We start from the raw sequence: 25,478 nt of genomic DNA, 5'->3' as shown, positions 1-25,478 counted from the left end.
GGAAAGGCAGCCAAAGGAGGAATTGGCTTTGGGGGTGACCAGTGAAATATACCTGCTGGAGAGCGTGCTGCGGGTTGGTGCTGCTATAGTGACCAGTGAGCTGAGATAAGGCGGGGCTTTACCTAGCAAATACTTATAGATGACCTGGAGCCACTGGGGTTTGGCGACGAATATGAAGCGAGGGCCAGCCAACGAGAGCATACAGGTCGCAGTGGTGGGTAGTATATGGGGCTTTGGTGACAAAACGGATGGCACTGTGATAGCAAATTGGATGCAGTCTGAGTAGAGTGTTGGAGGGTATTTTGTACATGACATCGCCGAAGTCAAGGATCGGCAGGATAGTCAGTTTAACGAGGGTGTGTTTGGCAGCATAAGTGAAGGATGCTTTGTTGCAAAATAGGAAGCCGATTCTAGATTTAATTTTAGATTGGAGATGCTTAATGTGAGTCTGGAAGGAGAGTTTACAGTTTAACCAGACACCTAGGTATTTGTAGTTGTCCACATATTCTAAGTCAGAACCGTCCAGAGTAACGATGCTGGACGGGCGGGCAGGTGCGGGCAGCGATCGGTTAAAGAGCATACATTTAGTTTTACTTGCATTTAAGAGCAGTTGGAGGCCACAGAAGGAGAGTCGTATGGCATTGAAGCTCATCTGGAGGTTAGTTAACACAATGTCCAAAGAAGGGCCAGAAGTATACAGAATGGTGTCGTCTGCGTAAAGGTGGATCAGAGAATCACCAGCAGCAAGAGCGACATCATTGATGTATACAGAGAAAAGAGTCGGCCCGAGAATTGAACCCTGTGGCACCCCCATAGAGACTGCCAGAGGTCCGGACAACAGGCCCTCCGATTTGACACAATGAGCTCTGTCTGAGAAGTAGTTGGTGAACCAGGCAAGGCAGTCATTTGAGAAACCAAGGCTGTTGAGTCTGCCGATAAGAATGTGGTGATTGACAGAGTCGAAAGCCTTGGCCAGGTTGATGAAGACGGCTGCACAGTACTGTCTCTTATCGATGGCGGTTAAGATATTGTTCAGGACCTTGAGCGTGGCTGAGGTGCACCCATGACCAGCTCGGAAACCAGCTCGGAGAAGGTACGGTGGGATTCGAAATGGTCGGTGATCTGTTTGTTAACTTGGCTTTCAAAGACCTTAGAAAGGCAGGGTAGGATAGATATAGGTCTGTAGCAGTTTGGGTCTAGAGTGTCTCCCCCTTTGATGAGGGGGATGACCGCGGCAGCTTTCCAATCTTTGGGGATCTCAGACGATACGAAAGAGGTTGGAACAGGCTAGTAATAGGGGTTGCAACAATTTCGGCGGATCATTTCAGAGAGGGGGTCCAGATTGTCCAGGCCGGCTGATTTGTAGGGGTCCAGATTTTGCAGCTCTTTCAGAACATCAGCTGTCTGGATTTGGGTGAAGGAGAAATGGGGGAGGCTTGGGCATGTTGCTGTGGGGGGTGCAGGGCTGTTGACCGGGGTAGGGGTAGCCAGGTAGAAAGCATGGCCAGCCGTAGAAAAATGCTTTTTGAAATTCTCAATTATCGTGGATTTATCGGTGGTGACAGTGTTTTCTAGCCTCAGTGCAGTAAACAGCTGGGAGGAGGTGCTCTTATTCTCCATGGACTTTACAGTGTCCCAGAACTTTTTGGAGTTTGTGCTACAGGATGCAAATTTCTGTTTGAAAAAGCTAGCCTTTGCTTTCCTAACTGCCTGTGTATATTGGTTCCTAACTTCCCTGAAAAGTTGCATATCGCGGGAGCTATTCGATGCTAATGCAGTACACCATAAGATGTTTTTGTGTTGGTTAAGGGCAGTCAGGTCTGGAGTGAACCAAGGGCTATATCTGTTCCTGGTTCTACATTTTATGAATGGGCATGCTTATTTAAGATGGTGAGGAAAGCACTTTTAAAGAATAACCAGGCATCCTCTACTGATGGAATGAGGTCAATATCCTTCCAGGATACCCAGGCCAGGTCGATTATAAAGGCCTGCGTGCTGAAGTCTTTTAGGGAGCGTTTGACAGTGATGAGGGGTGGTCGTTTGACTGCAGACCCATTACGGACGCAGGCAATGATCGCTGAGATCCTGGTTGAAGACAGCAGAGGTGTATTTGGAGGGCAGGTTGGTTAGGATGATATCTATGAGGGTGCCCGTGTTTACGGATTTGGGGTTGTACCTGGTAGGTTCATTGATAACTTGTGAGATTGAGGGCATCAAGCTTAGATTGTTGGATGGCCGGGGTGTTAAGCATGTCCCAGTTTAGGTCACCTAACAGCACGAGCTCTGAAGATAGATGGGGGACAATCAATTCACACATGGTGTCCAGGGCACAGCTGGGGGCAGAAAGTGGTCTATAGCAAGCGGCAATGGTGAGAGACTTGTTTCTGGAAAGGTGGATTTTTAAAAGTAGAAGCTCAAATTGTTTGGGCACAGACCTGGATAGTAAGACAGAACTCTGCAGGCTATTTCTGCAGTAGATTGCAACTCCGCCCCCTTTGGCAGTTCTATCTTGTCGGAAAATGTTAGTAAGGGATGGAAATGTAAGGGTTATTGTTGGACTTCCTAAGCCAGGATTCAGACACGGCTAGGACATCCGGGTTGGCAGAGTGTGCTAAAGCAGTGAATAAAACAAACTTAGGGAGGAGGCTTCTAATGTTAACATGCATGAAACCAAGGCTTTTACGGTTACAGAAGTCAACAAATGAGAGCACCTGGGGAATGGGAGAGGAGCTAGGCACTGCAGGGCCTGGATTAACCTCTACATCACCAGAGGAAGAGTAGGATAAGGGTACGGCTAACGGCTATAAGAATTGGTCGTCTAGTACATTCGGAACAGAGAGTAAAAGGAGCAGGTTTCTGGGCGCGGTAGAATTGATTCAAGGCATAATGTACAAGGTATGGTAGGATGTGAATACAGTGGAGGTAAACCTAGGCATTGAGTGGCAATGAGAGAGGTATTGTCTCTAGAGACACCATTTAAACCAAGTGAGGTCACCGCATGTGTGGGAGGTGGAACAAATGGGTTAGCTAAGGCATATTGAGCAGGGCTGGAGGCTCTACAGTGAAATAAAAAACAGCAATAGACAAGGCATATTGACATTAGGGAGAGGCATGCGTAGCCGAGTGATCATAGGGTCCAGTGAGTAGCTAGGCGAGCTGGCGGCACGGCGATTCAGACAGTTAGCGGGCCCGGGGCTAGCAGAAGGGCCTTAGAGGGACATCGCGACGAAGCGGTTACATCGGCAGACCAGTCGTGATGGATCAGAAGGGCTCCGTGTAGTAAAAGGGTCCAGGCCAATTACCTATTTTGCCATAGTAGCCCAAGAAATTGGCTGATGGACCTCTTCAGCTAGATGGGCCTAGCATAGGCTAGCTCCAGGCTAATTGGCGCTTGCTTCGGGACAGAAACGTTAGCCAGGAGTAAACACTCAGATAGCAGCTAGCTAGCTGCAATGATCCAGGTGAAAAGGTTCAGAGCTTGCGGTAGGAATCTGGAGAAGAAGAAGTCCGATATGCTCTGGGTTGAATCGCACTGTGCAGACTGGCAGTAGTTGTCCGGGCTAAAGGTTAGCTGATGACCGCTAGCAGTGGCTAGCTGACTACTAGCTAGTAGCTAGTTAGCTGGCTAGCTTCTGTTGAGGGTTCCGGTTCTAAAGTAAAGAAAATAGCAGATCCATACCACATTGGGTGAAGCAGGTTGCAGGAGAGTATGTTGAAGTTAAGAAAAATATTTAAAAAAGAAAAGAAAAAAGATATACACGGGACACGACAAGACGAAGACAAAGATACCTGACTGCTACGCCATCTTGGATTGGTGGTGAAATAATATGGTAAAAGGGTACTGAGACGTGATGGTAGCCACAGTTCCCCCTCCTTTTATCAGCTGTTCAGGGTCTGGCAGAGCAACCTCTTTGAACCCTAATATCACGGTCTGGTCATAAACTCTGCCCTTCACACAACCATCTGACCATCGCACATTGTTAATGTCACAATCACACAGGACAAAGAGGACAGTATATAAATATTTATTCTTTGGGGACGTTCTCTCTTTGTGTAAGTCAAAAGGAGGAACTTACCTTCAGGTGCGTTGAGGTGCATGGTTTCCATGGGACCAATAAAAGCGTAACGCATTCCCAGCCCCTCTGACATCACCAGGTCAATGTCCTTGACTGAAATGACACCGTCCTGAAACGAGAGGAAGCAATGAACACAGATTCAACAAAAGACTCAAGACCCGCCCCACCCCCCTCAGAAGTGCTCTACCTGCCCACTTGCCCACCAACGACTGGTCTGTCTGTCAGGAGGGCTGAGGGAGCAGTAGACTAGAAGACCCTTCTTATTTCATCCCACCAGAGCAGAATTAAGGTTACTCCCACCAGATTGGGTTTCCCCAATCATCCCATTCTGTGTCCCAGGATAATGGGAGGGTACAGAGGAAGCTGTGAGGGCAGTGCCAGGCCTGGGACAGGGCCTGCTGTTCTCCACTCAGATTACTGCTCAACAGATACCTGTTGGCTAACCAGGGGGAAATCAAAGCTTGCACACAGATCTAGAGAGTAGAGGGGAACGGGGACAGGGTTGTCTTTGTTCGCATCCTGCGGGCCAACAACGGGCCCGTTATCTTGGCATCGCGAGGCGGCGTCCAGGTGGGGGGGGGGCAGCTGTGAAAAGGGGCCTTTCCTCTGCTGTAATCACCGGGAGCTACCGGCTGCGTTCTCAGCCACTCCGCTTTCCCACGCTGGCTTGGACTCAAAGGCCAACTTCTGTGTGTCTGTCTATGTAATATTAATATCAGTGACACTTCACTTGAACTCTCCATTATTAAGACCATAACACTCAGCTTTCTGAAATTTTTACAGCAATGACCAGGTAGGCCTATGTACTTACAAGATAAAATTATAACATATTAAGAATTTTTCTTTGGGGAGGGCACCACTAGATACCAGGTAGTTACCACCTAAGTAGAATTATTCTACGTAGGCTATGTGACTAGTACATTTCTATAGATGCCATATCATTTCCTATTAGTTACCAGGTAGCCCAACCCCTGGTGTTAACAGTACAGTATAACAAGTTTCCAACTTCCTCTGTCTGAGTGCTTATGACGAAATGAGAGGACAAACCATGCAGGATAGACCAGATTCCCAAACTGTGAAATCACAGTGAGCCGCACTCAGTGAGCTTACAGTACATTGTCATGCACGAGGTGTGTGTATCTAGGTAAAGGCTGAGTTGATGCTGGCTTTACTCCGTGTTGCATCATGCTTAAGAACAGCCCTTTAGCCGTGGTATATTGGCCATATACCACACCTCATCAGGGCGTATTGCTTAAGTATTGCACTATTCCTCCACAAAGGTTCCATACAACTTCTTTAACTACCATTCATGTTCAGTCAATACTGGGATACTAAACATTACCCCATATAAATCACTAGCTAGAGGACAGGCTCTTAGGCCTAATGCAGAGTAGGTAATCTGGTTCACCTACATGGCAACCAGCCTTAACCAGAAGGAAGTACAAATCACTGCCTGGCACTGTTTTAGTAAGGAATGTCAAATGCGTCTGAGTTTCTACAGGGCAGTGTAAAGACGTAAATATGTACACATAGACGGGATGTATATGGCGTGGGGAATGGATGCAAGGTGAAGACGCTCAGTTCCCTGCACCGTTTCTCTGAACTAAAAACAACACCGGTATTCTCAGTAACAGACTCTATTGGATTTCCATTGGAGCGTGACCACACCGCTTTGTTGAGTGGACTGACTGAGCTCACGAGAGCTGTGATTTTTCACTCTGAAGGCTCACTTAACTCTTTAAAGAAACTTCAGTGTAACACGCTAATGCACATCCAAACTGAGTGGAGTAGGTCGGCCTGTTCTGACTGTCTGTGTGCATTCAACTGGGATGTAAACCCTGTTGTTGTATGCTTCAGGTCAAGGAAGACCATGGAAGTAGAAGAATTCTCCTCTTGGGTAGGGGTCCATTGACTCTTAACGGTCATGAAGATCAATGCTAATTTGAGTCGCCAAATGAGTGACAGTGACCTGACAAAGTGACTTCAGCACTCCTTCTTACCATGTGATTCCGATCTTTGCTTTTTGTAACATACATATACAATGATTTGTGCTTTCACTTCCTTTAAGAATGTTGAAATGATATTATTGGGAAACCTTAGCTCTTTTTCTGCTGATATGGATGACCAGGATAGGGAAGTGACACTGTCACCTCATGGAAAATCTTACAATTCACATCATACAGTCTAGGGTTCACATCAATAAATACTTCACTTTAGAAAGACGCTACTGTAATAACCACGAGGAGATTACAGGAGGCTAACAGGAATGGAGAAAGTTTGTTGAACCAGGTGATGGCTGAAGCCTGCAGACATCGCTGCCCTCAAAGGCTTCATCTTCAATCTGTGCAACTCTCAACTCAACCACAGCCTTACCAAAACTAGGCACCCGTCACATCTTCATACACACACACAACCACTCTGCTCTTTCGTTTTCTTATCATCTGCCCAGGCCAGCCAGTGGAAAAACACTCATGGTGTCGGTGCCTGTGTTGACAGAGTAGAGATTAAGGCAAGCAGGGTGACTGACTGACTGACTGGTCACCTTGAGATGGTCTCTAGTTCTGTCCCTTCAATGACCAGGCTTTTCACAAGGACACATCTTCCCCTTACTGCCCCCACACCCACCTATTAAGACAGTTTCCACAGCTTTCTCACTCTTGGCTCACTCTACCCACACAGTCCATTTGAGTGAAAATGAGAGGTTGGTAGGCTATTGCATACCAAGACATAAACATAATCCATGACGCCTCGTTAACTGTATTGAGTGTAAAGGTTACATAAACACCTGTGGTTTTTGTAAAAATGTATATTTTGGCTGATTCCTAGACTGCTGTTGTGGCAAAAGCAGCTCCTGCTGTAAGTGCTTCTCTTGTCCTGGTTAGCTACTGTTTTTTTAACATGATAGCAGTACCCTAGCCGTGAGGGCTGGATGGGTCTGGGAGACCAGTTCAGACCAGTCCGGGAGCATCTGATACAGGTGTACTGTAACTGTACTGCAGAGACAAGGCGTACTGTGTCAGGCAGCTGAATGTGGGGAGTCTATTGTAAATCTACCCCCCCCCCCCCCCCCAAAAGACAGAAAAAATAAATTTTGTAATCAGTGGATTGTAAATGCTCCATTATATTTGTGTGCTGACAAAGACAGAGGGACTGTGGTTGATCTTCTGTCTGAGATAGAGCTCACTGATTGACGTAAGCTCTAGATTGCTGCCATTAGCCCTTTTCTCTGTCAACACTGGGATGAGTGATGGGATTTCTTACACATTATCCTCCCTCCCTTCATGTCTGAAGGGGTGAACAGTGCAGCAGGGGAGAATACAGTGGTGTACCATTCAAGGCATTAGCCTCAGTATCAGGGTGGTACAGTGATATGACCTGTTCAATAGTCTATCGGGGTGGGATTGTAGATAGAAAATCAAAGGGACATTGTTGGCTCTCCATACAGTAGGCCTGTTAAACCAGAGTGATTCGGTGATGGTGATTCATCTTATTCCTGGACTAAAAATCTCTTTCAATAGATATTCTCCATTGAGCTTGTTTTTAGTCCAGGACTAGGCTTAATCTCAGATCTGAAAACCAGCTCTTTAAATAAGCACTAGGATATAAAACATCGGGACGAATCTCGACTTGAGATGCGCACATGTAACTCAAACACATCTCCCAATGAAATCAATCAATCAATTAAGTTGAGTGCCTGTGTCTCCAGGAAGGATTCATCTGCTCACATCCTCCATTCGTGTGGTGGTATATAGAGCTGGAGGTTAATTTAGCCCCATTGTTACAGTTTTAGATAGACAGCATGGAGACCTGAAGGCAGCTGACAGACACTTCCCCCTCCACTCCTATTTAAACACGACCATCAGCAGAACTACCGGTATTAAGGATCCAAAGTTCAAAGCTGCAAGGTCTGATGGACTCTTGTCTACAAGGACTGCCAGTGTCAACATCAGCCAAATCCACCTCCACTCATGATACATAATCCCTTGGTTCTAAACTACCTAAGAGACCAATACAGTGATAAGAGAGGAGGGTATGTTGCACAGTATTCAGTCTGCCTCCCACCTTGACCAGCCTCCAGGACTCGGCGATGATGGCGTACTGCACACGGTTTAGGGCGAAGCCGTCAATCTCTTTCTTCAGCCTGACGGGAGCCTGGCCCACGGCAGTCATCAGGGCGTGGGTGGTGTCCATCACCTCCGCCAACGTCTCTGGGTGTGGCACCAGCTCCACCAGACGCACATAGTAGGGCGGGTTCACCTGTAGGGGGCGAAACTCGTCAGCTCAAAACAACAACAGAGAGAACATCTCCATACCAATAGACCATCTCTTAATTTCCTCTATTCCAGGGATCATCAACTAGATTCAGCTGTGGGCCGAAACATAATTATTACAAATAATTTGTAGACTGCAAATTGACTGCAAGATGCCCAAACAGATTTGACTAAAACATAATAATTTCAAACCTTGCTTACATTTGTATACGATCACGTGTCTCTTTATTATGCGTGGGAATACTTGGGAGCAGATTTCTTAAATTAAATTACTTGGAGCTGATTTTCTTGGAGCATTTTTACAGTCTCTTATGTCCAACAATAAAAATAATAAAATGTTTGTTTTTGCGCAGAAAACTTGGGGGGGGGGGGAATAAATCCACCCGCCATGCCAAATTCGGCTCGCAGGCCACCAGTTGGAGAACCCTGCTATTTTCTTTATTTGAGATGATTAAAAATGTATAAAAAAATACGTGGACATAGACTAGTACAGCTCCCTCAAATCAGTGCAGATGAGGGAGAGGAGACAAGGGGGAGGAAGCTAATGTGTTGGACCGCATTACTCTGTAAGCCATTATACACACAGGGGCTATCGATGAGCAGGGATTATCTCACACATTGTCCTCTGTGAAGGCCTCTCTGGATAAGAGCGTCTGCTAAATGACTTAAATGTAAATGTAAATGATAGGAGTGGCACTGAGGTAAAACCATTGGGGGGATTAGGCTAAACATTCACCATACACATGCACGTACGCGCACTTTCCCAGGTAAAGGTGAACTCGTCTCTCTCCGGCCATAGAAGGACTGCACGTGTTTGTGTTTCAGCGTCAAGGTGATGATAAGGGTGGAATTTCTGTGTTTAGCCAGTTGTTAGGAGACTGGGGGAAGACTAGACAAGGACTGGAGTGCAATAAAATGTAGTGTTGCAACAGAAGGGTTAGAACATGAAGGTTACAAATGCCACAACTGGAATGGATGTGTCATTCCCTTGTGCAAATATAAAAAGTTCTGGCTCGGGCAGGGAGAAAGAGAGCTTGTGCAAATCTGAAATGGCATCCTGTTCCCTATGCTGTGCAGGGTTTTGGCCAAAAGTAGTGCCCTGTATAGGGTGCCATATTGGACACAGCCTTGGTGTTTGTGGTAGCGCAGTACTGACCGGGTGAGATATGATGCAGCGCTTCTGGTTCTGGACCTGGGAGAAGATGTTGCTAGGCAACAGGCAGGAGGTGGAGCTACTGAAGATCACCCCCTCTCCCACATGACTCTCCACCGCCTGGAAGACACTCCGCTTGGCCTCGATCTCCTCAAACACACACTCCTGTACACAGACACACACGTTTGTTTAGCAGAGAAAATGTGACAGGAAAGTTAATACATTTAACAGATTTAAGGTCATCGCAGTGGGAACAGGGACATTCAGTGCAAAATTATCTACAAATATTAGGACATACAGAAATACAATGTAAAGACTGATGAGAACAAACATGGTGTACTTTCAAATGAAACATTTTCTGCTGGGAAAATTGTATTGTTCTATTTCACACCATTTTTATTTGGGGAAAACAACTACTTTCCCAGCTATATGGTTCTGTCGTTAACTACACTATGGCACATGATATGAGATTTCATGTCTTGAACACATAGTTATAAGACATGTCATGACATCTTCCTATAAGTCTGCCTATTTCTTAAGACTGAAAGCGAATATTGTTTTCCTTTGAAAACCTTCAAACATGAGGTCGTGCCTTTAAATTACATTTCCCCTTTATTTTAACAGTAAGGGGTACAACCTTCTCATGGTCCCCGGTCACAAGAAGGTTGTGTATTGCTGACATAAGTGTTTCAATACAAACATTATAACCATAGAAACCACACTGAAACAAACATATTTGGCATGATAATATCATTGCTTCTTATAAATTAATACAGAATACCGCTTGTGCTTTATCCTGTTTAATTCATCACTCACCAATATGCACAGACAAGTGTATTGAAGGCCACGATGCTCTTTCACCTAACTAAACTAAGCAGGTTAGATTAACTACACAATGGCTGCAGGTAATGTTCCCTCAACTCCCCCAGGACTGCCATGCAGAAAAATATCAGCCCGCGCAGAGAAGCACGAGATTGAACTTTCTAGAGTTTTCCCTCTTTGTTAACACTATCAACGTTTCCCTTTACTGTGGGAACTGTGATCGAATCAACGCAATATTATCCACTTTCAATGCAACATACCGAAACAAAACAAACTATTCAAGACTTAGTATGCAAAACTAATATGCAAGAGATTTTGTTCTAGACAGAACGCAGAGTAGGATTCTATGCATTGACACACACACACACGACTCAGCCCATACTCCACACAGACCGGTGTGGCATTACCAATCAGAGCTGCAGTAGGCCTATATGTAAATAGACCACTGCCATAAATGGATCTGTGCCATTTACTTTGAACTGGACTGTGTTAACAGCATGAGCGGTCGTGAGTAGATGCACTTGTTTTGAAATCAAAGTGAGAGCTGCATGTAGCCACCTGAGCACATTTGTTCATAACCTTTGCTAGTTAGTGAGTTATTAGCCCAGTTATAGATCATTTGTAGTTAGCAATTGGGGAGTGCAATGCTTCCTACAAGAGCACAAAACGTGTACATTTCTAGACATCTTTGAAAGCGAGTTGGGTAAAGAGCTTTTTAGTGTTGTATTTTGAATAAGCTAGGTAGCCAATAGGCAGAGGGGAGTAATTTGTCTGAGTCTCTGTAAAATTGGTATGGGAATAATAATGCATTTTATTTTGGAAAGTGGTTCCTTGTATACAACACAACCTTTTCCTTGTCTGAAAAACGGGTTCATGTCAAGCCAACATGTTTTTTTTTTTTAAGTCTCATGGAATGTAAGCCTACACTGAACACCACACATGGCTGCTACTGTAGACTGAATGATAGAACAGCTTTTTCCATTTTAAAATGTAATGGGATGTATTTTCTCCATTGTTTTTTTTATGGTAGGCCACTCTGGTAGGCCTACATGATGATCAAATAGGCACAGTAGCCTACTTGACCAGTGTCTGAAACTGTAACTTAAAGCAGCTACAGCCTCAGTGTTCACAGCAAACGCATGCTGGACGTTGCACAGAATTTATTTTCACAACATTCAAGTTTGTGCTCTGCAGACCTGAAATTTGCTCATTGCCGAAAAATATTTGAGGGGACATTGGCTGCAGGGATGTGTTGTGGGTCAATAATGTAAGGTGGCGGTAAGGTGTGTCTGTCAGTCACCCTTGCAATGGTTACTATGTCTTTAACAGTAGAATAAATAATAACTTCATGACAAAGTTGCACGTCACCAGATTAAACTTGTGACGCTCGCTCACAAAGAGACAAAAATCAACAATTACCAACTGAGGCGGGACACATTTTGCCTAAAAGGAGAAGATATTCTGCATATAAATCATAAGTCTTAAGTGGGAAAACAATTATAAAGCCTATTGATTCAGAATGAGGTTAGCATAAATGAAAGAGTGACGCATGAGAGCACCAACTGTTCCGGACGACAGTGTGATCTCACTCTCCGTAGCCGATGTGAGTAAGACCTTTATACAGGTTAACATTCACAAGTCCGTGACGGATTAACAGGACGCGTACTCTTCACTGACATTTTCAACCTCTCCCTGACCTAGTCTGTAATACCTACATGTTTCAAGCAGACCACCATAGTCCCTGTGCCCAAGAACGCAAAGGTAACCTGTCTAAATGCATGCTTTTCCACCAATAAATCCACGATAATTGAGAATTTCTACGGCTGGCCATGCTTTCTACCTGGCTACCCCAACCCCGGCCAACAGCTCCACACCCCCCGCAGCTACTTGCCCAAGCCTCCCCAGCTTCTCCTTCAGCCAAATCCAGATAGCAGATGTTCTGAAAGAGCTGCAAAACCTGGACCCGTACAAATCAGCTGGGTTAGACAATCTGGACCCTCTCTTTCTAAAATTATCCACCGCCATTGTTGCTACCCCTATTACCAGTCTGTTCAACCTCTTTCGTATAATCCGAGATCCCTAAAGTTTGGAAAGCTGCCGCGGTCATCCCCCTCCTCAAAAGGGGGTGACACTCTAGACCCAAACTGTTATAGACCTATATCCATCCTGCCCTGCCTTTCTAAAGTCTTCGAAAACCAAGTTAATAAACAGATCACTGACCATTTCGAATCCCACCGTACCTACTCCGCTGTGCAATCCGTTTTCCGAGCTGGTCACGGATGCACCTCAGCCACCTCAAGGTACTAAACGATATCATAACCGCCATTGACAAAAGACAGTACTGTGCAGCCGTATTCATCGATCTGGCCAAGGCGTTTGACTCTGTCAATCACCGTATTCTTATCGGCAGACTCAACAGCCTTGGTTTCTCAAATGACTGCCTCGCCTGGTTCACCAACTACTTCTCAGACATCAGAGAGATCAGTGTGTCAAATCGGAGGGCCTGTTGTCCGGACCTCTGGCAGTCTCTATGGGGGTACCACAGGGTTCAATTCTCGGGCCGACTCTTTTCTCTGTATATATCAACGATGTCGCTCTTGCTGCTGGTGATTCCCTGATCCACCTCTACGCAGACGACACCATTCTGTATACTTCCGGCCCTTCTTTGGACACGGTGTTAACTAACCTCCAAATGAGCTACAATTGTCATACAACTCTCCTTCCGTGGCCTACAACTGCTCTTAAACGCTAGTAAAACCAAATGCATCCTTTTCAACCGTTTGCTGCCCGCACCCACCTACCATCACTACTCTGGCCGGTTCTGACTTAGAATATGTGGACAACTACAAATACCTAGGTGTCTGGCTAGACTAAACTCTCCTTCCAGATATTAAATATCTCCAATCCAAAATTACATCTAGAATCGGCTTCCTATTTCGCAAGAAAGCCTCCTTCACACACGCCACCAAACCTACCCTCGTAAATCTGACTATCCTACCGATCCGTGACTTCGGCGATGTCATTTACAATATAGCTTCCAATACTCTACTCAGCAAACTGGATGCAGTCTATCATAGTGCCATCCGTTTTGTCACCAAAGCCCCATATGCTACCCACCACTGCGACCTGTATGCTCTAGTCGGCTGGCCCTCGCTACATATTCGTCGCCAGACCCACTGGCTCCAGGTCATCTATAAGTCTTTGCTAGGTAAAGCTCCGCCTTATCTCAGCTCACTGGTCACAATAACACCCACCCGTAGCACGCTTTCCAACAGGTGTATCTCACTGGTCATCCCCAAAGCCAAAACCTCCTTTGACCGCCTTTCCTTTCAGTTCTCTGCTGCCAATGACTGGAACGAATTGCAAAAAGCTGAAGCTGGAGACTTATATTTCCCTCACTAAATTTAAACATAAGCTATCTGAGCAGCTAACCGATCGCTGCAGTTGTACATAGCCCATCTGTAAATAGCCCACCCAATCTACCTACCTCATATTGTTTTTATTTACTTTTCTGCTCTTTTGCACACCAGTATTTCTACTTGCACATCATCATCTGCTCATCTATGACTCCAGTGTTAATTTGCTAAATTGTAATTACTTCGCTACTACAGCCTATTTATTTCCTTACCTCCTCACGCCATTTGCACACACTGTATATAGACTGTTTTTTCTCTATTGTGTTATTGACTGTACGCTTGTTTATTCCATGTGTAACTCTGTGTTGTTGTTTGTGTCGCACTGCTTTGCTTTATCTTGGCCAGGTCGCAGTTGTAAATGAGAACTTATTCTCAACTAGCTTACCTGGTTAAATAAAGGCGAAATAAAAAATGTACAGGAAAAAAAAGGGAAAAAAAGACTATCGCCCTGTAGCCTTGAAATGCTTTGAAAGGCTGGTCATAGCTCACATCAACACCATCATCCCAGATACCCTGGACCCACTCCAACAGATCCACAGATGACGCAATTGATATTGCACTCCACACTGCCCTCTCCCACCTGAGCAAGAGGAACACCTACGTGAGAATGCTGTTCATTGACTATAGCTCAGCATTCAACACCATTGTGCCCTTCAAGCTCATCACTAAGCTCAGTACCCTGCGACTTAACACCTCCCTCTGGAATTGGATCCTGGACTTGTGCTGAGGGTAGGCAACACCACATTCGTCACGCTGACCCTCAACACAGGGGCCTCTCAGGGGTGCGTGCTTAGTCCCCTCCTGTACTCCTTTTTCAACCATGACTGCATGGCCAAGCGCAACTCCAATACCATCATTAAGTTTGCTGACAACACGACAGAGGTTGGCCTGATCACCGATGACAATGAGACAGCCTGTAGGGAGGTGGTCAGTGACCTGGCAGTGTGGTACTAGGGCAACAACCACTCCCTCAACAAGACAAAGGAGCTGGTTGTAGATTACAGGACATCGAGTCGAGCACGGCACGATCCACATCGACGGGGCTGTAGAGGAGCAGGTCGAGAGCTTCTAGTTCCACTGTGTCCTCATCTCTAAGGAATTATCACGGTTCATACACACCAACACAGTTGTGAAGAAGGCACGACAACACCTCTTCCCCCTCAGGAGACTGAAAAGATTCGGAATGGGCCCCTCTGATCCTCAAAACATTCTACAGCTGCACCTTTGAGAGCATCTTGACTGGCTGCATCACCGCTTGGTATGGCAACTGCTTGGCATCCGACCGCAAGGCGTTACAGAGGGTAGTGTGTACGGCCGAGTGCATCACTGGGGCCAAGCTCCCTGCCATCCAGGACCTCTATACCAGGCAGTGTCAGAGGAAAGCCCTAAAAATAGTCAAAGACTCAAGTCATAGAATGTTCTGTCTGCCACCGAACGGCAAGCGGTACCGGTGTACCAAGTCTGGAATCAACAGAACCCTGAACAGCTTCTATCCCCAAGCCATAAGACTGATAAATAGTTATTCCGGGTAGCTATTGCTTTACTATTTAACTATCTGCATTGACCCTTTTTACACCAACACTTTTGACTCATCACATAAGCTGCTGCTAATGTTTATTATCTGTTCTCTTGCCTAGTCACTTCCTCCCTACCTATATGTACATATCTACCTGAATTACTTCATACCCCTGCACATCAACTCAGTACTGGTACCCCGTGTATATAGCCAAGTTATCATTACTCATTGTGTATTTATTCCTCACTGTATATTTATTTCTTGTCTTATTATTTTTCTATTTATCTATTTTTTTCTCTCTGCATTATTGGGAAGGGCCCGTAAGTAAGCATTTCATTGTTTAACTACACCTGTTCTTTACGAAGCATGTGACAAATACATTTGATTTGACAGTGTTTCCAAAAACAAAACAAAAAAACTAGGGAAACACTAAGTGAACTGCAGTCAGTGAGGAAACGTATCTGAACCAGGAAAAGATACTCTGAATATTTCCCAGCAGCATTTCCCTGTAACTCTCTAAAACACCTTCTTTTGTTCTCCGCCACAGTATTACTTGATGATTTCAATCGATACACTGTAATGATTAAACCTGTGTAATACCATATACCTATCTCCCATGTTCCCACTGAGCAGGCATTCCTTCCCCTCAAAGAGAGACAGTGTTGTCTATACTGGTGTTTCGGATGGAATGTGACTCCTGTCTTTGGCTAAAAGACCACACTTCCTGGCTCACGTGGTGTGTTTGTGAGCGTGTGTAAAGCGGGACTAAGACCAGATGAGTGATGAGATGGTTAACCACACTGTAAGGAATTCAACTGTCATGTGGCTTCTCCTATCGTCTCTCCCATACCACATCCTCCTACACCTTCCATTACAGGAAAGCCAACCTTTCTTGGGAGGGGATGGGCAAATCTGGCAAACCTGGCTTTTGTTCTAGACTATTGAGACGCACCCTCAGGGCCTCTGTAATGTTTTTGAATTAAGAAAAATAACACACTACCGTTCAAAAGTTTGGGGTCACTTAGAAATGTCCTTGTTTTCCATGAAAACATACATGAAATTAGTTGCAAAATGAATAGGAAATATAGTTAAGATGTTGACAAGGTTATAAATAATGATTTTTAATTGAAACAATTGTGTCCTTCAAACTTTGCTTTCATCAAAGCATCCTCCATTTGCAGCAATTACAGCCTTGTAGACCTTTGGCATTGTAGTTGTCAATTTGTTGAGGTAATCTGAAGAGATTTCACCCCATGCTTCCTGAAGCACCTCCCACAAGTTGGATTGGCTTGATGGGCACTTCTTATGTACCATACGGTCAAGCTTCTCCCACAACAGCTCAATAGGGTTGTGATCCGGTGACTGTGCTGGCCACTCCATTATAGACAGAATACCAGCTGACTGCTTCTTCCCTAAATAGTTCTTGCATAGTTTGGAGCTGTGCTTTGGGTCATTATCTTGTTGTAGGAGGAAATTGGCTCCAATTAAGCGCCATCCACAGGGTATGGCATGGCGTTTCAAAATGGAGTGATAGCCGTCCTTCTTCAATATCCCTTTTACCCTGTACAAATCTCCCACTTTCCCACCACCAAAGCACCCCCAGACCATCACAATGCCTCCACCATGATTGACAGATGGCGTCACTCCATCATCTTCTTTGTGATCCGAACACCTCAAACTTAGATTTGTCTGTTCATAACACTTTTTTCCAATCTTCCTTTGTCCAGTGTCTGTGTTCTTTTGCACATTTTAATAATTTATTTTTATTGGCCAGTCTGAGATGTGGCTTTTTCTTTGCAACTCTGCCTAGAAGGCCAGCATCCCGGAGTCGCCTCTTCACTGTTGACGTTGAAACTGGTGTTTTGCGGGTACTATTTAATGAAGCTGCCAGTTGAGGACTTGGGAGTGTCTCAAACTAGATACTCTAATGTACTTGTCCTCTTGCTCAGTTGTGCACCAGGGCCTCCCACTCCTCTTTCTATTCTGGTTAGAGCCAGTTTGCGCTGTTCTGTGAAGGGAGTAGTACACAGTGTGGTATGAGATCTTCAGTTTCTTGGCAATGTCTCGCATGGAATAGCCTTAATTTCTCAGAACAGGAATAGACTGATGACTTTCAGAAGAAAGGTCTTTGTTTCTGGCCATTTTGAGCCTGTAATCGAACCCACAAATGCTGATGCTCCAGATACTCAACTAGTCTAAAGAAGGCCAGTTGTACTGCTTCTTTAAATCAGCACAACAGTTTTCAGCTGTGCTAACATAATTACAAAAGGTTTTGCCAATCTGCCATTTGCAGCTACAATAGTCATTTACAACATTAACAATGTCTATATTGTATTTCTGATCAATTTGATGTTATTTTAATGGACAAAATATTCGCTTTCCTTCAAAAACAAGGACATTTCTAAGTGACCCCAAACTTTTGAACGGTAGTGTATATATATTAACTTTTTGGGGGAACTCAATTGGGGTCTCAACTTACTACTGAGAGTTAGAAAGGTAATACACAAGGTGTAATTTCGAAATGTGGTTGTGCATCAGCAGATTTCCTCTTGTTATATGTCACTCACTGACAGTCACTCAATTAGCCCATGTAAGTTAAAATGTTTTAGATTGGTAAATTAGTCTAGTTAGCTGTCTAGACTATCTGAACTTGTAGTAGTCATGGCCAAATTACCGACTGGGCACATATTAAAACTTCTTATGGCTGCAATCCCGTTAATGGGATCGATATGACAACAGCCAGTGAAAGTGCAGGGCGCCAAATTCAAACACCAGAAATCTCATAATTAAAATTCCTCAAACATACATGTATCTTATACCATTTTAAAGGTAATCTTGTTGTTAATCCCACCAAAGTGTCCGATTTCAAATAGGCTTTTCAGCGAAAGCACCACAAACAATTATGTTAGATCACCGCAAAATCACAGACAAACAGTTATTTTTCCAGCCAAAGACAGGAGTCACAAAAAGCAGAAATAGAGATAAAACGAATCACTAACTTTTGATGATCTTCATCAGATGACACTCATAGGACTTCATGTTACACAATACATATATGTTTTGTTCAATAAAGTTAATATTTATATCCAAAAACCTCAGTTTACATTGGCGCCATGTTCAGAAATGCCTCCAAAATATTCGGAGAAATTGCAGAGAGCCACGTCAAATAACATAAATACTCATCATAAACTTTGATGAAAGATACATGTTTTACATAGAATTAAAGATACACTTGTTCTTAATGCAACCGCTGTGTCAGATTTCAAAAAGGTTTACGGCAAAATACAATATTCAATAATCTGAAAACAGCATTCAGCCACAAAAGCAAGCCATACAGTTACCCGCCAAATTTGCAGTCAACAAAACTCATAAAAAGCATTATAAATTTTCACTTACCTTTGCTGATCTTCGTCGGAATGCACTCCCAGGACTCCCACAAGAAATGTTTGTTTTGTTCGGTAATGTCCATCATTTATGTCCAAATAGCTATTTTGTTAGCGTGTTTGGTAAACAAATCCAACGTCAGGAAGCGCATTCACTAAAAGCTGACGAAATGTCCAAAAGTTCCGTAACAGTCAGTAGAAACATGTCGAACTATGTATTGAATCAATCTTTAGAATGCTTTTAACATAAATCTTGAATAACGTTCCAACCGGAGAATTACATTGACTTCAGATGAGCGATGGAACAGAGCTCCCTCTCATGTGAACATGCATGGTCAGAGCATGGTCAGGTCATGGCAGACCTGACTAATTTCCCTCTCATTCGGCCCCCCTTCACAGTTGAGGCATCAGACAAGGTTCTACAGACTGTTGACATCTAGTGGAAGCCGTAGGAAGTGCAAACTCATCCATATCTCGCTGTGAATTCAATAGGATCTTGGTTGAAAATCGACCAACCTCAGAATTCCCACTTCCTGTTTGGATTTTTTCTCAGGTTTTTGCCTGCCATATGAGTTCTGTTATACTCACAGACATCATTCAAACAGTTTTAGAAACTTCAGAGTGTTTTCTATCCAATACGAATAATAATATGAATATATTAGCAACTGGGACTGAGGAGCAGGCAGTTTACTATGGGCACCTCTGTGCACCTTTCATCCAAGCTACTCAATACTGCCCCTGCAGCCATAAGAAGTTAAGATGGTATAAGTCATGTGTAGAATTGGAGGAAATTAGCTTTTAAAACTGCAAAGAATTATCCCCACCCAATGGCAAAATGTTTAGAATTGCAGAAAATTAGCTGTAAAACAGCAACAACAACAAAATGTTAGGTAAAGCAAACATATTTGTTTACCTTTTGTTAATAAAAATAATTTTTCTGCTAACAGATCCCTCTGTACGTATTAAATTATAGTTTTAAATCCTGGCTCGGAGTTAATGTGAGTAAATGTGTAGCGGCTAATTGTATTGCTAATAGGCTATGTGTTTGTAGATCGACTGAGGTGAATGAAGCTACAGCAACAAATGTGATATGGCTAGGGTAATTTTTGCTTGTTTTTGCTGTTCTCCAAATGGCATTTTAGAGTTTTTAAATTGAATAGAAATGCAGTAAATGAGATGTTACTTTCTTAAACTCCCCGCCCCAAAAGAATTCCTGGCTACGGCCCTGTGCACCCTAGGTAAGTGCTATTGCTATTTTTCTCATAGATGATACTCATACCAGTCATCCTAATGTACCTGGACGAAGAAGGCTCCCTCTAGTGCCTGGCAGAGGTCATTGTGGCTGCTCAGTAGGGCTAGCTGCTCTGAGGCACTTCGATCCCCCCTCAGCATGCACTCTTCCTGCAGATCCTCAAGCTGTTTCCTAGGCCAGCAGAGAGAGGGAGAAGGGGTTAACAAACATACACGCAAGCAAGTATGCACACATACACACATAAACCCCAAAAGCTTTTTCAATAACTACACAGATAACTCAGTGACCTGTGGAATATGAAGTGCCACCTTAGTACATAATGAATATACTGTGAGACTAAATGTTGACAGCTTGGTTTTCTAGCCAATACCAAATGCAACGGTGCATTCCCTATGCTATGGTTTCTCGGGCTTTGAATAGTGTTCAAATCACTCAATGAACAGGCATCTGTTTTTCAAAGTGAATTAAATGAAAACCTTTTTATGTAAATAACATATCTTCCCGGTAGCTCTATGGTGAGGCCTGTGGTATGAGGAATTAAATGTGTAGTTGTTTCAGTGGTGTGTGAAAGCTTGTTTAAAAGGTAACCAGAAAGCAAGACACAGGTAACTGCCAAAATAAAGAAAACACTTGAATAAATGAGGGATACAAAATATATTGTTAGCAGCTGCTTACACACAGGTGTGGTTTCTGAGTTAATTAAGCAATTAACATCCCATCATGCATAGGGTCATGTATAAAAATGGCCAGCTGCCCATTATTTTGGCTACCATGGCTAAAAGAAGAGATCTCAGTAGCTAGGTTTCCATCCAGTTGGTGAAAGATTTACATGTAAACTGCAGGACCACACAACATGTCATTGCATGACTCCAAGTTTACTTCGATATGATGGTTATTATATTAATATTTGCGCATAAAAGCACATTCACCAACATTTGTTGCATAATACATTTTACTGAGACAAAAAGATCCCACCTTGTCTAGCATATTTTGTTTTGTCGACATTTGGAAAGTTTACCAACAAATGTTCTGTTTTAATTAGACCTGTTATTACATTTTTTTATCCGACATGTACTTTACTTGCATAAAGACATTGGATGGAAACCTGGTTAGTGACTTTGAAATAGGGGTCTCAAAGGAGCATATGGGGTTTAAAGGGTGTGTGTCTCTCTGTGTCTCAGTCACCAGGTCTTAACCCAATTGAAGACTTATGGGAGATTCTGGAGCAGTGCCGGAGACCATCAACAAAACACCAAATCATGGAATTTCTTGTTGAAGAATGGTGTTGCATCCCTCCAATAGAGTTCCAGACACTTGTAGAATCTATGCCAAGGCACATTGAAGCTGTTCTGGTGGCCCAAAGCCCTATTAACATATTTACAGTAGAATTGACAGCTTTTTAACAACTTTTCAGGTATGAAACAAACAGATAATCAAAAATATCAATAAAAAATATCAAATTCCCACTTTATGCTACAAAAACAACTTTAGAAGAGGTTTTAAAAATAGTTTCTATTTGACTCAACATTCCATGACGTACACTAAGGCATTGTTGGCAGAATAGATGGATGCAGTTCAATGCATGATTCATATAATTTGGAATACACTTCTTGGTAGGCCAAAACTATTTTGCTATCAGGTTGTAAATCACAGCTGGCCTGGTACATTGTTTGCTGCCTCCATTTGAGATGCACTGCTCCAATATTTGGGACAAAAACTGACAAATGTAACTAAGGCTGGCAATGTCAATACAATCAAACTAACAAGGGCAATGATCACAAGTCACGTGGCTAATAGGCTAGCGTATCTATTTATGTAGCAATCTAAAAACATTGAGCCTAGCGTTAACTAAATAGCTGCTAGGAGGATGTCATGTCATTGGAGGAGTGGGTGAGTGACTGAATTCTTCCCCCCACATATAGTTTTTCGGTGGCTACACAGATAGAACAATGAGAGATATTTCACCAGGTGTATAAATGTGAAGCATCCACTTGGCGTTTTCAATCACTACCAAATATGGTAGAGAGAGGCAGACCTGTGGCCGGCAGTGGGAGAAGATGGAACGAGATGGATTTTAGCCAAAATTCTGCTAATTTTCTCATTGATGAAACATTTGATCTCAATACAGTTTTCTGTTCCCAAAACTAGAATGTGTTATGCTAGAAAGTTTTGTAGACTTTACCCTTTGCCAAAGTGTAAATTAAATTGCATTGTTTAGAAAGAGTGCAAAGGTGAACTGAGTTATTGCACATGTACAATTCACAGAGTAGGCATTCCCTAACGGAAATATGCAAATGTTTGCTAGAAATAGGATCTTGCTAGCTTGAGCTTGGCTCTGCCCACTTCCTTGCTAGTTCTGCCCACTATGACTAATTTGTTTCCAATGGAAATGACAGGCTGTGGTCTATCTTGGGTTAGGTATAAAAATCTTTGCTACACAGCTAGAGATGTAGGTGTCATTTGGTTAGCTAGCAAGAAATGTGAATTGCTTTGTTAGCTATCTCCAGATAACATGTAAACAGCCTAACCAGCTCTGCTAGGCCGAGTAAAATGGTCAGAGTGAGGTGTTCTCTCATTTGTGTCTGGAAGTAGCTAGCTAACAAGCTAGCCAATTTTAGCTAGTTAGCTTGGGTGCTTGGTTGGGACAAGCATGCATTGGCAGGCAAGCTGTAGAAGGACGAGTAGGCTACTATTCCCCATCGTTTATAAGTGCAATTTTGACGGCCAATTGGCTGAAAAAGTTTTAGAGGGTTTATCTAATGTTCCCTCGTTAGATTTGAGCTAATATCGCTCTAGTTAGCATTAGTTGTTGATCTTGTTGTTTATGTGCATAACTGAGGGAGAGAGAGCCTACCTGTTCATGGTTGTTTGATCAATAGGACTGTAAAGTTCCCAAATGTAAGAGGACTCCCGTGGTATTTACATATTTGCAGAAATCCATTCAGGTGTATTTTGTGACTTTTGGCGAATGCGTTCTAATCATCTAAAGTCGCACTGTTGTTACTGCCTGTAAACACTCAGTCCAGTTCAAAGTGAATGATGGCTGCCCAACACGCAAATAAGTAGGATTGAGTCACTTCAAACTGCAAATGTGAACAAGGCTTTAATACTGGTGCTTCCTTTATTACAGGCAGTTACCTGTAAAAAATAAAAGATCAAGAATGCCCCCTACAGTCCAATAGGTTTATTTATTTTAACCAATGTGCAGTTGAGCAAATCTCATTATACATTTCAAAACAGCATGGTATATAGAGCAAGGTTTCCAAACGCTCTCCTCTGGGACCACCAGATGTTTGACATATTTTTGGGGAAGTACTGGTATAGAGACTTGAAGCAAACAAGACATACAATGGCTCAGTTAGGCTATACGGTAGCAAATAGCTATTTATTCGACTAGCAGGTTGTTTGTGATATTTTTAGAGGCCAACCTCAAAGTGTCTGTATGATGCTAGATGTGAAACCCTTCTAAATGAATCATAACAGGAGATATCTGGACTAGGCTAGTAGTCCTCTCCCTACAAAATGGGGTGTTAACCCCAATGTCATGGCTAAATTCCCAACCTGGCCACTTAATCATGCCCCTCATTCCTAATTGGCATATATCACTCCTCACCTCTACACCTAATAGCTGATGTGCGGTGCGCGTTCTGGCAGAAAAATGGTCGCCGCATTGGTGGTGGATGAAGTGCGTTTCCCCCTTACTATGTAAAGCGCTTTGAGTACCTCAGTTGGTAGAAATAATATTATCCAATCCACGATTCATTATTATTACAAATGTCACTAAGAACATTTTCCCATCTTCCAGAGCCTTGAGCTCAAAATACACTGGGTTAAAGTTAAATTCTTTACATATAATAGAAACACCACAGGGGAGAGGACCATGTTCACCTAAAGCGATGTGTCGCCTCCTAATGTTCAACTAATCATAATTTGTCCATGTTTTCAACAAAGTACACTCTATGGTTGTTGGTGGGTTTGTAAAGTTAAAAGGACTCACTGATCATGTTTTTTGGTGTGTCTTTGGTGTGAGTGCAAAAGAAGACTGAGGGGTATTTTGGTCATGCATATTATGTATGAGTCGATGCAGTCATGAGATATTTTGGTCATGTTTTGCCTTGTTTTCCAGGACTCACCTGACCTCCTGGATGGCCCTGGCAGCCTGGCCTGGCTGGTTGTCATAGATCTTCACTCTGTAGCCCCCACTTATAAACACCATGGCCCAGGAGCGCCCAATCAGCCCACTGAAATACACACAGAACAACAGAGCCAACATTTATCAATCAATCAATCTTTACTGTCCCCAGAGGGAAATTTGGTTTGCCCCGGAATGGCTATATGCTTTTGATGAGAAATTAAATCCCTAACGACCAAATAGTCCAGTATGGCTCAGTTGTTAGAGCATGGCGCTTGCAACACCAGGGTGGTGGGTTTGATTCCCTCTGGGGCCACCCATTGCACTATATAAATTGCTTTGGATAAAAGCACCTGCTAAATTGCAAATGTATGACTAAATTATTATAACATGATATATATTAGTATATATATCATATAATAGGAGTGATCCTCGATTTGGGGGTCAGTCCAAAGGTGAACATACACATGTTAATTTAATCATAAACCATAATGAAGTTAAAATGTAAACCGTGTTGTATGACAAGACTTTTCTGGCTCAAATTCCCCAAAAAAGGGTGGTAAGGTTCAACAGTGACAGAGCAGACATTTTTTTTGTGCCCTCAACATCCTTCAGGATTGTACAGAAATGGTGACTAGAGGATGCAGGAATAAGAACGCAAAGGCAAATAAAAGTGATGCCTGTTCTTGAAAGAAACCGTCGCCACCATCAAAATAACCACATGATGACCATATACGTTTGGAAAAACTATTGTACTAGATTCTACATTTTTATCTAGACAAAAAATACATCTTAATTAAGATAACATCACATGATATGCCTATAGCTACGAGCACAACATCCTGACCTGATATGACAAATTCAGTGAGTTACGTTATAGGCTAAAATAAAAAACACAGAGGCTATTCTCTCGTCTTGACACATGCACAACAAATATGAATACAATATATTTAACAACAAACGTTCAGTGTCATGAAAATGAACTAATTTCTTTACTTAGAGAAGTTTAGTTAATGATCAGCTGACCCTACTCAGCTCGAAGTTCACATGCATAAGCACACAACCTTAGCTAGCTAGCTAACGTTAGTTGTTGGAGCAATATTTTTTAGACAGATAAAGCTCGTGAAATGTGATGCTTCTGCTCACCTGCCAATAACGGTAATGGTCTTCCCCTCAGAGGAACTCATTTTGCAGTTTTGATTAGCAGTAAGTTATTGCAACATTGAAAACAGTCACTGTTTTTCCAAGAATACTCTGCATGCAAATCCTGCAACGCCCCTACTAGTCACTTGATTGTACGGTGCCCCAAAATGTTCAAAATAAAACGAGCGAAGAAAATTCATCATATGAAAATGTACATTCACCAATTTGCATTATTTTATTAATCATGTGGTGATGGTCTTGTTTAGCTATAACGTTACTTTTTACATTCTAAGCTGAGAACATTTATTTTTTTG

At 43.1% G+C, this 25,478-nt stretch overlaps 1 protein-coding gene across 1 annotated transcript in view; it reads right to left on the bottom strand.

Annotated features, from left to right (window-relative positions):
• The window catches only part of cryl1 (crystallin, lambda 1), a 32,738-nt gene extending 7,283 nt beyond the window's left edge, over positions 1-25,455 (bottom strand). The window contains exons 1-6 of the mRNA XM_071355000.1: positions 25,168-25,455; positions 24,023-24,130; positions 19,934-20,060; positions 9,504-9,665; positions 8,139-8,333; positions 4,077-4,185 (exon numbers count right to left, since the gene is read on the bottom strand). Coding sequence (XP_071211101.1) covers positions 4,077-4,185; positions 8,139-8,333; positions 9,504-9,665; positions 19,934-20,060; positions 24,023-24,130; positions 25,168-25,208 — 742 coding nt within the window. The 5' untranslated portion in view covers positions 25,209-25,455. The remainder of the gene's footprint in view (positions 1-4,076; positions 4,186-8,138; positions 8,334-9,503; positions 9,666-19,933; positions 20,061-24,022; positions 24,131-25,167) is intronic.
• Between the last annotated feature and the right edge of the window lie 23 nt (positions 25,456-25,478).

The sequence above is a fragment of the Salvelinus alpinus genome, chromosome 20 (genome assembly GCF_045679555.1).
Source record: "Salvelinus alpinus chromosome 20, SLU_Salpinus.1, whole genome shotgun sequence".
Lineage (NCBI taxonomy): Eukaryota > Metazoa > Chordata > Actinopteri > Salmoniformes > Salmonidae > Salvelinus > Salvelinus alpinus.
This window is presented reverse-complemented; position numbering and strand designations above follow the sequence as displayed.